At 39.6% G+C, this 14,815-nt stretch overlaps 1 protein-coding gene across 1 annotated transcript in view; it reads right to left on the bottom strand.

The window, feature by feature from the left end:
• The window catches only part of npr3 (natriuretic peptide receptor 3), a 44,395-nt gene extending 37,094 nt beyond the window's left edge, over positions 1-7,301 (bottom strand). The window contains exon 1 of the mRNA XM_023264774.3: positions 6,311-7,301. Coding sequence (XP_023120542.1) covers positions 6,311-6,971 — 661 coding nt within the window. The 5' untranslated portion in view covers positions 6,972-7,301. The remainder of the gene's footprint in view (positions 1-6,310) is intronic.
• Between the last annotated feature and the right edge of the window lie 7,514 nt (positions 7,302-14,815).

Raw genomic sequence — 14,815 nt, 5'->3', positions numbered from 1 at the left:
AAAAAAAAGTCAGGTCAACACATCACAGTCACTGAGATTCATCGACAGGGCAACATGAATATTTCCAATTCATCATCAAGTAAATGCTGAGATAGTTCACTTTGACCTGCTGGTGGTGCTAGAGGTAAAGTCAGGAGATCACTGAGTCACAGACTTTATTATGCTGGGGACAAGGAATATCAGTACCAAATATTATAATTTATTCAGTGGGTGATGAGATATTTCAATGTAGATCAAAGTAGTGTAACCAGTGCAAACAATGTATTTTTGTCCAAACAAGGTAAGGAGAGTATTACATTTTAAACAAAGGTTTATACATTAAAGTGCAAGACAGTTTTTACCAAACCCCTTAACAAAGTGAAAAATTTTGCTTTGTAAATTAAACAGAGTCCAACGTGGACACGGTGGATATTTTGAAAATACAAAGGTGCTAAATCAACTGATTTTCTACTTTTTACATAATTGTTAGCTGACTTTTGTAAGGTCTTCACCTTACTATGTGAAGTGCTATGAGATGACACAGTCACAGAAAAAATTATTAGCCCACCCTTGGTTTCTTCAATTTCTTGTTCACTTCAATGCTTGGTACCACTAAAGGTATATTACCTGAAGAATACAATGAACACGACAAAAAATGCAGCTGATTACATAATACTGTAGGTCCTATTTGACATGCTTAAGCTTAATTGTATTCCGAGGGTAAGCAACACTGCACATGCATAGGCCTAGAATTTTGTGAAGCCACAAAGTCAGCCATCTTGGCACTGCTGGAAATTGGCATGAGTGAGAGACAAGTAGCAATAAAACTGAAGACCTCCAAGACAGCCGTTCATTACAACAAGAAAAAACAAGCTGAACATGGTACTACCAAATTGCCAGTTAGTCGCAGTAGGAAACGGCTTTCTACCCCATGAGATGATTCATCCGTTCCTGTGTCAGGAATTGTTGTCAGACCTTCAGGGACCTTAAAAATGAGTGGGCACTGTCGAGAAATGCAATTTGTTTTGGAAAGGACAGTTCGAAACCGACTTCTTGAAGCTGGTCTGAAGTCACACAGGGCATGGAACAAGGTCTTCATCAATGAAAGGCAGATGAAGCCTGGTTACTCTTTGCTGGGGATCACAAGGATTGGACTCTTGATGATGGGGCTAAGGTTCTCTTCAGTGATGAATCCATTAACCCATTTTCAGTTGATGTCCACTCCAGCCAACTTACTGGGTAGGAGGAAGCCTACATATCAGACTGTCTTACCCTTACAGTAAAACATAGGGGTGGATCAGTGATGATCTGGGGTTGTTTCAGTATGGGTGGAACAGGGCAAATGCAATTGTGTGAAGGGCAAATGAACCAGGTCATGTGCAGGGCTATTCTTGAAAACAACGGTTAAGTCTCTAGACTACTGATCAGAAGGTCAGAAGTTCAAGCCCCGATGTGACCACTGTTGGGCCCTTGAGCAAGGCCCTTAACCCTTCCTGCTCCAGGGGCACTGTATCGTGGCTGACCCGTCACTCTGACTCCCCCCAATTGGGAGATATGCGAAAATCAGAATTTCCCCTAGTGGGATTAATAAGGGATAATAAAATAAAATAAAAAAAAATTTCTTCCATCAGCTGGAAAACTCGTTCATGCCTAGAATGACTGGATTTTCCAACAAGACAATGCCCCTGGCCCCAATGCAAGGTCAGTTAAAGCCTGAATGGAGAACCAGAACATTCCAACCATGCCTTGGCCTGCTCAATCACTAGATCTAAATCCAATTGAAAACCTGTGGAAAATCATCAAACGCAAAATGGAGAACCACAAACCCAAACACAAAGCAAATTTGTTTGAATTTGTGCAACAGGAATGGGCTGCTGTGACAGCAGAACAATGTGAGAACCTGGTGGAAAGCCTGCTGCGTGGCTGCAGTCATCAAAAACAATGGTTATGCAATCAAGTACTAACTCCTGTGTGTATCATGTGACTAAAACAGACAGAAAAGAAAACATGGAATGCCTAAAAGCACTTTTTTTGGCAGTACAATGCCATTGTTACTCATGTAAGTACATGACCAATGACCTTAAGTGACATTCGTTATTGTCAAGAAAACCATGGAAAATGGCTTAGAAATCCATCCATCCATTATCTATACACCGCTTAATCCTCATTATAGGGTCACAGGGGGGCTGGATCCCATCCCAGCTGACTTGGGGCGAAGGCAGGGGTCACCCTGGACAGGTCGCCAGTCTGTCGCAGGGTTACATATACAGACATACAATCACACTCGCATTCAAACCTATGGGCAATTTAGAATCAAATAACCTCAGCATATTTTTGGACTGTGGGAGGAAGCTGGAGTACCCGGAGAAAACCCACGCATGCACAGGGAGAACATGCAAACTCCATGCAGAAACATGCTGGGAAGGCCGGGATGCGAACCGAGGATCTTCTAGCTGCAAGTGCTATCCACCACACCACTGTGCAGCCCATGGCTTAGATATCAGCTTTTAAATTAAACTCTTATGGGCTGTTTTTGTTATCATTATATTTGCCAAAATAAATGTACGTTTACTTGTACCAGGCATTAAAATGAACAAGAAATTGAAGAAAACAAGGGTGGTCTAATAAGTTTTTCCATGACTGTATGTTGTGAATTAGCACTATATTAATAAGATTGAATTAAATTGAATGTGATAGTAGCTTTGAATTCAATGAAAATATAGTCAAATTGACAGCAAAGCCACTGTCTTTATCCTGTGTATGGTCAGTTTGTTAGACAACTTCACAGCTACAAAACCAGTTTTTCATGGTAAAAACTTCACTTTCAATTCACTGCAGCTTGAAAGTGACCACTGGTTACCACATAATCTTAAAGGGCTACATTTCAACTACTTGTTCATACTAAATCTGTTGTCCGCCAAAAAAAAAGACAAAAAACCAAAAAAAAAAACCAAGACAAAACAGAAAAAAAAGTTTACATACACCTAAGACCATACACATCATGGCAGTCTTGAGATTCTGAGGACTCCTACTGCTCTTAATTATCTGTGTTGGAATCATCACGTGTCTTTGTCACAAACTTTGTCAAAAGCAATCATACATTTATGCTTTATGTTTTACTGAATATTCTTTCCATAAACTCTTTTTGTTTATGCTGTCAAATGACAGCAATCCTGACATGTCTAGCACCATAAAAGCAGATATTAAATCGGCATCAGTTGTCACCGTTATGTTAAAAGTCAGGTATATAATTTCCATACTCAACTTTTGTAAAAATGAATGCACAGAAAGCACTGCAATGCATAAAGTTTTGATATTTATATCAGAACTAGGTTTTCTAAAGATTAAGCCAAATTTTGGGCAGGTTTTAAAGGCAAGAATTGTAAAAGGGCTAATCTAAAAATACTCGAAGTACAAAGAGTGTGGTTGAGGAGAAGAGGCTGGAAATCTGGTTCAGGCAGAGCAGCAAGCTATGAAGCATGAACTGCAGACCGAAGCCCTATTGAAGGTGGCATTGTCAAAACAAGGCGTTTTAAGTAAGACTACGTCTTAAAGAAAGACTTCACTCCCCTTGGAAGTTTTCCCTTTCCCTTTTTGATATAAGTATTCACCCCCTTTAAAGTGGCTCATCTAATTCAACAAAGATGCAGCTAATTGGTGCTAGAATTCACACAATTAGTGAAATGGAGGTCATCTAAGTGCAATAAATGTGTTCTGGCTATGACTTTGGGAAAAGGTAACTGTAAAGCATAAGTTTGGGGACTGATACCAGAAAATTTCGAAGTGACAGAACATCCTTTTGAGTACAGATAAATTCATACGAAGAAATGGAAGGAATATAGCACATGCATAAATCTGCCTGAAGAGGGCTGTCCTCAAAAACAGACTGATCATGTAATAAAGAAACTAGAGAGGGAGTCCACCAAGGCACTTATGATGCCTCTAAATGAGTTTCAAGCTTCAGTGGCTGAGGTAGGAGACAATGTGAGAGCATGTGAGAGCATGTGAGACCTTCAACTAGAAGCAGTCAACTAGAAGAAGGTTCTTTGGTTCGGCGATGCCAAAATTGAGCTTTTTGGCCATAACACCAGACGCTGTATTTGCTGGACACTAAACATGCACAGTGATAGCAACATCATGATGTATAGGGAAATCACAGAACAATCTGATGCAGTCTGCAAGAGGACTGGAACTTGGCAGAAGATATGTTTTGTAGCAAGAAACTGTCCTAAAGCATACAGCCAAGGCTGCACAAAAATGGGTGTACAAACGACAAGGTATATGTTCTGGAGTGACTGAGTCAGAGCCCCAAACTCAATATAACTAATAATTTGTGGTGGCACGTGAAAAGAGCTGTTCACTTGCCAACCCTGTGCAACACACAATCCAAACTTTACCCATAAACAGATGAGTTCAAAGCTTGGGACTGCTGTACACTGTAGATGCACATCAATCAGGGGAAATTATTAAATGATATAAAAAAAAAAACCAACACAGTGATAGATATGTGGATGATTCCGGTAGGTCTGGCAGCTCAAAAGGCACTATAATAGCTACTCTGGCAGTGTATAATAAGACTGTGCTTTTGAAGGATACTACCAGGGGCAGACTAACAACACTGTTTAATAGATAGCTTTGGTAATTGCATTTGAATAGGCTCATGCTCATAAGCATCTTCCAGTGACAGACATGCACAATACACAACAATTCACAAAGTCGCCTTAAAATCTCCACTCAGAGTGTTTCTTTATTTGTGGAAAGCCAGGTTTTGAGGTGGCATTTAGGCAAAGCTTTCTGTATGTGTAGATTGCGTTCTGGAAAGGTGAAGGTGACAGCATGATTAATGGCACTGTACTGCACAGTCACATCTGATCTGAGTGCCGGGGTGCTGAACGCTATCTGCATGACTACTGTTGGCAAAGCTAAGACGTGTAACAGCATCATCTAAGATGAAATCTTTAGTGTTACATTTCCAAGTATGTGCAAATCAATGAACTGAGAAGAAAATCATACTAAACCCTTCTATGTATTACTGAATAGCTAGTTTGTGGAACATTTTAAAGGGTTTATTTTCTACCCAAGAATAAATACATTTTCAAACAAACAAATCCAACTACTGATAGATATGTCACTTTCCGTTATCTGTCTTAAAAATTGTGTTTAAGGTATTACATGAGCGTCACAGGACCACTCAGCAATATCACACACATCCCATTCCACTCACTTTCTCTCTCCTGCCAGTTCAAAAGTCCTTAAAGCAATATCATATAATTAAACCATGTGTCTCTGCAGTCTGTGGAAATGAGATGATGTTGCATGCCAACAGCGTGCAGGACGTTATGTAAGACTGTCAGAGTGATGCAGAGTGTGGGTGGGGTAAGGACAAATAAATACACATCTATGCCTATCACAGTTTTCTACTCAGTTTCATCTCCTACAATATGAGCAACAGTGCTGTTATTTGGCTCTGCAGGAGAACAGGAATTGAGAAGCAGGAGTTTAAGGCTGTCATTACACTCTCATCTGGGTTGTCCAATGAAACATTTAGGTAACTAAATAAATTGTAAACTTGCATAAATTTAAGACACCCATACAATTATTTACATGATAGATGAACATTTCTGTCCATGATAGCCCCTAAATGGGATCCCCTCCTAATATGGTGTCCATGTAAGTCATGTGGGACAAACCCTGTTATTTTAAATAAAAATACATAATTCCTTCTGTTTCTCCTTGGACAGTGTAATACTATGTTTGAAGAGCTGTAATGGGTGAGAAACATACAAAAATGTTACTGAAAAGATTTATACTTTCAAAGATATGATAGCTTTGTCTAACTCAGACTGCAGAAGCAGCATATGGGCTAAACATCTCAACTATTGATGAATATGCTTAACACTATGCTAAATGTACAGGGGCATGGAAAATATAACATACAGATTTACATTTTAGTTTCATTAGCAATATCAGGTAATTTAAGCATGGTGGTTTTATTTAGATGGTAATTATTTTATTTTATTTCTATTACTACGTCTATTGCTACATAAGCTGCTGTAACAATGTGAATTTCCCCTGAGAAATAAAGGACTTATCTTCGTTAATTAGTTAAACAGTTTTTAAAATTATATTCGGGATCTTCGGGTTGTGGACTCCGGGTTGCGTTTGACACCAAACATTTACTGTTTACAGAGTGACTTACCAAAGAACTGATGTTGGTAAATTTAAGGAATTTCTAAAGTGACTATCGAGTTGTTTTTTTTTTTTTTAAAGTGAGCTATAGACCGTCTGATTTATCAAGGCTTCAAAAAGGGAGTAATGAAAGCTGCTTTACCTTCAATGTCATAGATGTTCTGGAGGATGTCGTCGACGTTTAAGGGATCCTCCTCTGAAAATTGGTATGTTTTAATAGTATAGTCGGCCATTAGATGATAGACTCCTTCCAAAGTGAAGTAACAGTTCCGCTCCTCCTTGTCGTCTTCGTAGACAAGCAGCGCGCTCTTCCAGGTGAAATGCTCAAACATTGCGGTGAAAGTCTCTGCCATTTTCACGTAAGACGGGGCTATGCGGGTCAGGTGGGAGAACTCTGTTTTCTTGTTACCAAAGCCGGTGGCCAGGGCACCTGCTGAGATCACCGGGATTTTCCAGTGAGATGCCAGCCTCACCACGGCCGCCGCCTCGTACTCGCACACCGGACCCAGGATCAGATCCGGCTTCTGGCCACACGATCTGTCCAGTAACGTAAACAGAGCATCATTGACACAGTCGGAGTTCTCAAAGTGGATGTTGAAGTGGAACCCAGAGTACTGGTTCCCGTCTGCCTTCATCTTCTGCTGCGCGTAACGGATCGCTGGTGCGACTCTTGCGTATGAGAACAGGAAGGAGTTATTTTGTGGCAAAAATACCAAAACCTCTATGTCCTCGGTGATGGTGTTTGTCATAACTGGGTTCAGGATCATCAAAAAGTAGACACACAGTGTGGTGAAGTATGGCATGATGCCACTTTCCAAAATCCCACTTCAGATAACTGACTGAGTTGGAGAGGTGTTCTTCAAATGTTTCTTTCCCCAAGTTGGCTCCACTTGGCAGCGCACATATACTTGCAAACAGAAAGCCTTCCGCCGTGGGTAAATGACTTAATGGTAAATAACTGTATTTGTCTTTTGAAGGAGCGAATCTACCAAATAGTGAGTGTTTTGTCTGCATTGAGAGCCTTCGAAGGCTCCTGAACCTGCTCAAAATAATCTTTCAACAGTTGATCCTGCCAGGCTCGGAGATTCTTCCAGCTCAGTCAGCCACCACACACGCTGGCTCCGGCCTGGAGTTTTGAAGCATCTTTTCAGGATTATTCCTGCGTCATCGGAGCGCTGCCCACCTCCTTCTTAAAGCAACACTGCTGCCGAGCTCACAATGAGCCACTTCAACACAGCATGACTTAATGTAGGCTAGTTAATGGGAATTATGGCTCTTTAGGCCTGAAACAGGTAACAAAACACAGAACTTTCCTGTTTTCAAAGATGCATTTATTCATGATGCACATTTATTAGGGCTGCACCAGATCTAAAAAAGTCATTTATCAAACCTTGTAAAAAGCATTTTGGGCAACACTTTTTAGGGAAAACACACTATAGAGTAAATATAGTTTATATAGTCTGAATTTGCTTAGAATAATTTGTTATAGTTGATTTGGAAGAACCCAGGCACACTGCAGTGAGAGTGCTGGTCAACATAGCCAACACTACTTTGTCAGAAACAAAATCAATCAAATCAAAATCAAAAATGAAATGGCTTTATTGTCGTTGGACATATGTACAACGAAATTTTGAGTGTATCTCCTTCTTGGGATAAAACGATAGCAACAGATAAGATAACATATCTAAATAAAAAATATACTATGCAAAATATATATAAACAAAACAGACAAGCAGCTAATTAACTGCTTTACTATGCAGCCAAACTCACACTGTACTGTAGGTATGCATAGAAAGTCAATTTGTAAATTTGTTCCTTCTTTCTTACATTGGCGTTATACCAAGGACAGAATGTCAGCCCCCTCTAGTTATGATCAACAATAGACTAATCTCTTTGATTCTTGACCTTTGCATTGAACTGACAGAAAACCATTTTCCTAGTTGTTGCTTTGAAACTTAGCAGTTCACATTAGTGTGTCGGTAAACATTAACCATTCACTTTCAATTACAAATTTACTACTCAGATGCAAAAATTATAGTAGATATAGACAACCTAAATGCAAACAATACTTTATTTGAAGATTTGGGGTTTTGTTTTGTTTGTGATTAAAGAAAATAGGGAAGAGGCTGACTGCACACCGACATCTTCACACCTGCACTCGCTCTCAACTTTAAAGTAAGTAAGATTATTAAAAAGTTGCTCCAAGACTATTATGTGAGAATCAGAGCCTGATATTGTTAGGGCCTGTGAGATTCCCTACTGACTCAAAAGCAGTACACAAGACACAGCAAGCAATATTTAATGACAGTTTATTGCATCAATCTGTAGTAAATGGTGAAGGAGGCTCAAAGAGGACTCCCTTAGGTGGTGATGTCAGGCAGCACCTTGGGACGGTTAAACATGGAGGAACACACACTACACAGTGATCCGGGGATCAAGGAAGCTGACTGACAGCCATTGAAAAGACTGGAACCTGAGGCACAAGGAAGAAAGAGGTTGGGCTTGGTTTTTAGAAAACACTTTGAGACAAGAATAAAAAACAGAAGCTTGCCAGCACAATATACTACGTAATAAGGCAGAATAATTTAGCAGGGAATGGAGATCTACGTCAGAGTTTAAATGCTGCAGAGCACTGATTGGAGGATGTAGCTCAGGTGTGTCAGATGATCACCAGAAGACAAAAAAGCAGGTCACCACACCCAGACACTCACACAGACAGATGGGAGAAACAAGAGAGAACAGAATCAAGACGTACTCTGTTTATTTTTGTTGTTGTTGTTTTGGCTGCTGTCTGGCTCCTAAGATTATTTTTTTAAAAAAGCAAAACCAGAACATTGAACATGCGGATGTAGATTTTTCATGTTTCTCTTTTTTAAATAACTGCATCATGACAGTCAAAGCATTTGATTGTTGCTGTGTGTAATGTTTATAACACTTACCTTTGTAAGTAATATAATTTGCACAGTGCCTGTAAAAAAGATGGTTGTTTGGAACAGGCAGATGGCAGCATTCAGCATAAATGACTGGCTGAAAGTCAATTGAATGGGATGTGTCAGCAAATGCACAGATAATTCAGGCTGCCAACATTTAGTTACAATGATTCAACAATACTGATCTGGTACTGCAGTCCAGATATATGACATTGGATTAATATCGTATTCATAGGCAATGATTCAGTGCTACTTTGTGTAGCATGGCCTGTGTGAGGATGAAGGCCTACTGAGGACACCAGCATTTAAATCAGTATTCAGTGTTCCACACTAGGCTTGTTTAAATTATATTTATCAGATAGATTTCAGTCTGTTTATATCCATGAAGCATCAAATATGTCTTCAGAACATACAAAATGACTTGTAATTTTCTCCTTCTAAATTCTGACAAAACTGAAGTAATGGTATTTTGACCCTAAACATCCCAAAACACACTGTCTAACATGACATTGCCTCGACCTCCAGTTCTACTATGAGGAACCTTGGAGTTATTTTTGATAAGGATATGTCCTTTCACTCACACATAATAGTAGGTCTTCAGAACAGCCTTCTTTCACCTACATAATATTGTCAGAATCAGGAACATCTTGTCTCAGAGTGATGTTGAAAAACTAGTCCATGCATTTGTAACATCTACTCTGAACTATTATCATTCTTTAAAATCAGGACATCCCAGTAACCCTATGAAAAATTTCCAGCTGAATCCAAAATGCTGCAGCCAGAGTTCAGACAGGAACCAGTAAAAGGGATATTAGCTTCTCATCACTGATTCCCTGTAAAATTCAGATTAGAATGAATCCTTCTTTATCCTAATACAGCCCTTTGCTCTTTACTTTCCTATAGTCCCTAGTGTTTTCAGAAGTAGAATGGGAGGTAGAACCTTCAGTTAAAATTAGGCTAATTTTTTTGATTTCAGGTGACTCTGTACCATCCCTTAGTTATGTTCCTATATGCCTAGACTACTGGGTGACTTCCCACTATGCTCTCCTGTCCTGTCCTGTCCTGTCCTGTCCTGTCCTGTCCTGTCCTGTCCTGTCCTGTCCTGTCCTGTCCTGTCCTGTCCTGTCCTGTCCTGTCCTGTCCTGTCCTGTCCTGTGTTCTTTGATCTTCAGATCTGGAGGTACACATCTGGTTATTGTTGTCACATGCATTGTTTGTTCTCCATTTGCAGTCTTGTTCTCGCTCCCCTTTACTCTCACCCTAACAGATTAAAACAGATGGTCTTCCTGGTAAAGGCGATTTTTTTTCTCCCCACTGTTGCCAAGTGCTTGCTCAAAGGAAATCTAAAGAAAACGTTCAGTTTTTTTACACTTGTAAAGATCATGTATATCATGACAGTCTTGAGTTTGCAAGAACTCCTACAGTTCTTAATTTTCTGTGATGGAATAATGAAACACATGTCTTTGTCACTAAAAACAGCTATACATTTTGTCTTTAGCAAATTGATCAAAGATCTTCTGGAAGTATAACAAAATCTGCTGGGTCAGAAATATACAAACAGCAACTTGAATTGTCAGTTTTGGTGATGTAGGCAGTTGTGTTAATTGACTGACCTTGGTGGTATAGCTTCTTAACGTCTCATAAATGATCATGACTGACTACAGCTGCTGACTTCTCTGAGCCAATTTGATTAATGACCATTTGATAAACTCCGTATACTCAGCCACAAACACTACAGTGGGAAAGTCTGAGGAGCTCAGCAAAGATCTGAATATACAAATCACTGACTTGAAGAAGCCAAAAAGTCACTTGGAGTCTCTTCAAAGCAGCTACAGATCCAACTGTAAAGCAATTGTTTCTAAGTATAAAGTGCATGTCACAGTTGTGCTACTGCCATGATCAGAAGAAAAAACTAATTCAGTCTCAGTCACCAGATATGCAGTGAATTAGAATCTGCTGAAACACAGGTGTCAGTGTGTTCACGGTCAAGCGTGTTTTACATTACCATGTGGCACTGAAATTTGCTGCTGATCACACAGACAATGAAAAGGCCTTCGAGAGGAAGGCCCTGTGATCGGATGAAACAAAAATTGAGCTATTTGGCTACAATGACCAGAAATTTGTTTCGAGGTGGGAAGATGAGATCTTTAAAACCCCAAAACAAAAAAACCTACGGTCGAGCATGGTGGTGGTAGTATTATGCTCTGGAGCTGTTTTGATGCCAGCAGAATTGATGCTTTACAAAAAGTAAAGGGAATAATGAAGGAGGAGAATTACCTTCTTATTCTTTGGGAAAACCTAAAATCATCAGCAAGAATGTTGGTTCTTGGAAGCAGCTGGGTGTTCCACCAGGACAATAAAATCAACCAGACATCAAAAGTGATAAAGGAATGGTTATATTACTCAGTTACGCCAATCACCAAAGTTATTGTGGCATCGGTGTGTAACTTCGCTAAAATTATGGGTGACTCCTTAGTGTTCTCTGGACCCCTGTCTGATCTGACTAGTGACGACATGCATAGCCGCATGTCATCATTTCATCACTGGTTGTTGAGGTGGTGTGCGGCAAACAACGTGGGCTTCATAGACAATTGGAGCTCTTTCTGGGGAAAACCTAGTCTGATTAGGGGAGATGCCATCCATTTCACTTTGTCTGGTGCAGTTCTCATTTCTAAGAATATGACTAATTTTATTAGAACTCCTAAAGTATGATAACCCAGAGTTAAGACCAGGATTCAGAGTTGTAGTCTTACACACCTCTCTGCAGTCTCCTTACAGCTGTCACCCTCCAGTAACTCAGTTAACTCCACTAAAACTGTGTCTGTCCCCCAGCCACCAAAATTCAACAAATTCAACAAATAAAAAATAAACAAAATAAATATTTCAAAGAGTATAACCATAAAAATCTAATAAAAATGAATACCACGATTTCAACAGAGTGAAGAAACAGGACAATTAGATGTGGTCTTTAAAATGTTAGATCTGCCTCGTCTGAATCTCTGTTAGTACATGATTTGATAACTGATCACCAGATTGATTTGTTTTGTTTGACTGAAACCTGTTTGCAGCAGGAATAATTTGTTAGTGTGAATGAACTCCTCCCAGTGATGCTAACTGTTATATTCCTCCAATCGCAGGCCAAGGAGGATGAGTGGCAGCAATCCTCCACTCTAGCTTACCAGAGTCTGCCTGAACCAGAGTCCTAAACCTGGTTACAGCTCATTTGGAAGTGTTACTCTGAGTCTCTGACACCCAGACTGGAAAGCTCAGAAACCAGTTCAATTTGTGTATTGTCCGTCTGCTCCTTACTCTGAGTTTTTATCTGAATTCTCAGATTTTTTTATGTGACTTAGTTTTCAGTTCAGATAAGTCATTATTGTGGGTGACTTCAACATTCATTGATATTGATAGTGACAGCCTTACGATTGCATTTAATTCACGACTAGACTCAACTGGCTTTTCTCAATGTGTAAATAAGCCGTCTCAGTTTTAATCATACCCTTGACCTTGTTCTGACATATGGCATAGAAACTGAACAGCTAATAGTATTTCCCTAGAACCCTCTTCTGTCTGATCATTTTTTGATAACATTTCAATTTAAAGCAAGGGATTGTACAGCGGTTGGGAATAAATATCATTACAGTAGATGTTTGTCTGACTATGTTGTACCCAAATTTAAGGAAGTGATACCATCACTGTTTACCTCGGCACCATTTACTGATAAAATGGAGGGCAGTTATTCTAACTTTACCCCCACAGAAGTGGATTATCTTGTTAATAATGCTGCAGTCTCACTGCGTACGACACTCGATCGTGTTGCACCTTTGAAAAAGAAAGCTTTGTCTCAGAGATGACCTGCTCCTTGGTCCTTGCTGCAATTACCCACTGCGGACTTCAACACAGGCACTGCGAAAGCTGTACAGGAAGTGGTATTCTACTAGTTTAGAGGAAGTTTATGTAGCGTAAAAAAATAGTTTAGTAATTTATTTTAAAAAAGCTCTTTGTAATGCCAGGACAGCATATTATTCATTGTTAATAGAGGAGAACAACAACAACCCCAGGTTTCTTTCTCTTCAGCACTGTAACCAGACTGACAAAGAGTCAGAGCTCTGTTGAGCCTTGTATTCCTTTCGCTCTGAGCAGCAATGATTTTATGATCTTCTTTACAGATGAAATTGTTACGATCAGAGAAAAAGTTAATCTTGCCCTTACTACAACTGTCACAGATGTATCAATGAGTACAGTTACTTTAGAATTGGCTGTAACACCTGATGGATATTTAGACTTCTTCACTCCGATACATCTCTCTGAGCTAATTTCAACAGTTTCTTCATCTAAACTATCAACATGTCTTTTAGACCTTATCCCAACTAGACTGTTTAAGGAGGCTTTATCTTTAATTCTTCAATGTTAGATTTTATCAAGTCTCTCACTAGTAACAGGCTATGTAGCACAGTCTTTTAAGGTTCTATAACCAAACTTTTACTCAAAAAGCCTACTGTTGATCCAGATGTTTTAGCTAACTATAGACCTATACCCAACCTCCCACTTCTCTCTTGAATTCTTGACAGAACTGTTGCAAATCAGTTATGTAAACATTTACAAAGGAATAGCTTGTTTAAAGAATTTAGCGTCAGATAATGGACTGGTCTCTATACTTGTTTTGTTGGACCTTAGTGTGGCATTTGACACCATTGACCACAAACTTATTACAGTGACTCGAACATTCTATTGGCATTAAAGGGACAGCACTGGACTGGTTTAAATCTTACTTATCGCACAGGTTCCAGTTTGTGGATGTCAACACCGATTCTTCTAAGCACACCAAGGTTCACCATGGAGTTCCTCAGGGTTCTGTCTTAGGACTGATACTGTTCACATTATACATGCTTCCCTGAGACAACATTATTAAGAAGCACTGTATTAACTTCCATTATTATGCTGACAACACTCGGTTGTATTTATCTATGAGGCCAGAGGAAACTAATCAGCTAGCCAGACTGCAAGATTGTCTTTAGGACATAAAGAGTTGGATGACTTATAATTTCCTACTACTAAATTCAGATGCGACTGAAGTCATCGTATTTGGCCCCAAACATCTCAGAAACTTGCATTCAAAGCATATAGTTACTCTGGATGGCATTACATTGGCCTCCAGTACTACTGTGAGGAACCCTGAAGTTATTTTGACCAGGACATGTCCTTTAACTTGCACAAAAAACAAGTCTGTAAGACTTCCTTCGTTCACCTGAGAAATATTGTAGAAAAATCAGGAACATCGTGTCTCAGAGTTATGCGCAAAACCAGTCCATGCATTTATTTCTTCCAGGCTTGACTTTTGCAATTCATAACTATCAGGATGTCCCAATAGCTCCCTGAAAAACCTACAATTGATCCAAAATGCTGCAGCGAGAGTATGGATGGGATTTAGCAAGGGATCATATTTCTCCTATACTGGCTTCTCTTCATTGGCTTCCTGTGTTGTGCATCTGCTGACAGAGGCTCAAGTGCAGGGCAAAGAGACACGACACAAGACATAGGCAAATTATAAGATTTATTTACAATAATGACAAGAAATGAACAGAACTACAACTGTAGTCAAAGAACTACAATAGGAAGTACAAATTCACTGAACGGTGGAAGTACAGGAACAGGAGTTGACCCACTGGAGGACAGGCGGACTAATGACAACCAGAGTCTATACAAAAACTACAAGA

Source organism: Amphiprion ocellaris, chromosome 6, assembly GCF_022539595.1.
Source record: "Amphiprion ocellaris isolate individual 3 ecotype Okinawa chromosome 6, ASM2253959v1, whole genome shotgun sequence".
NCBI classification, from domain to species: domain Eukaryota; kingdom Metazoa; phylum Chordata; class Actinopteri; family Pomacentridae; genus Amphiprion; species Amphiprion ocellaris.
The sequence above is the reverse complement of the archived record's forward strand: the minus strand, read 5'-3'. Positions and strand labels throughout refer to the sequence as shown.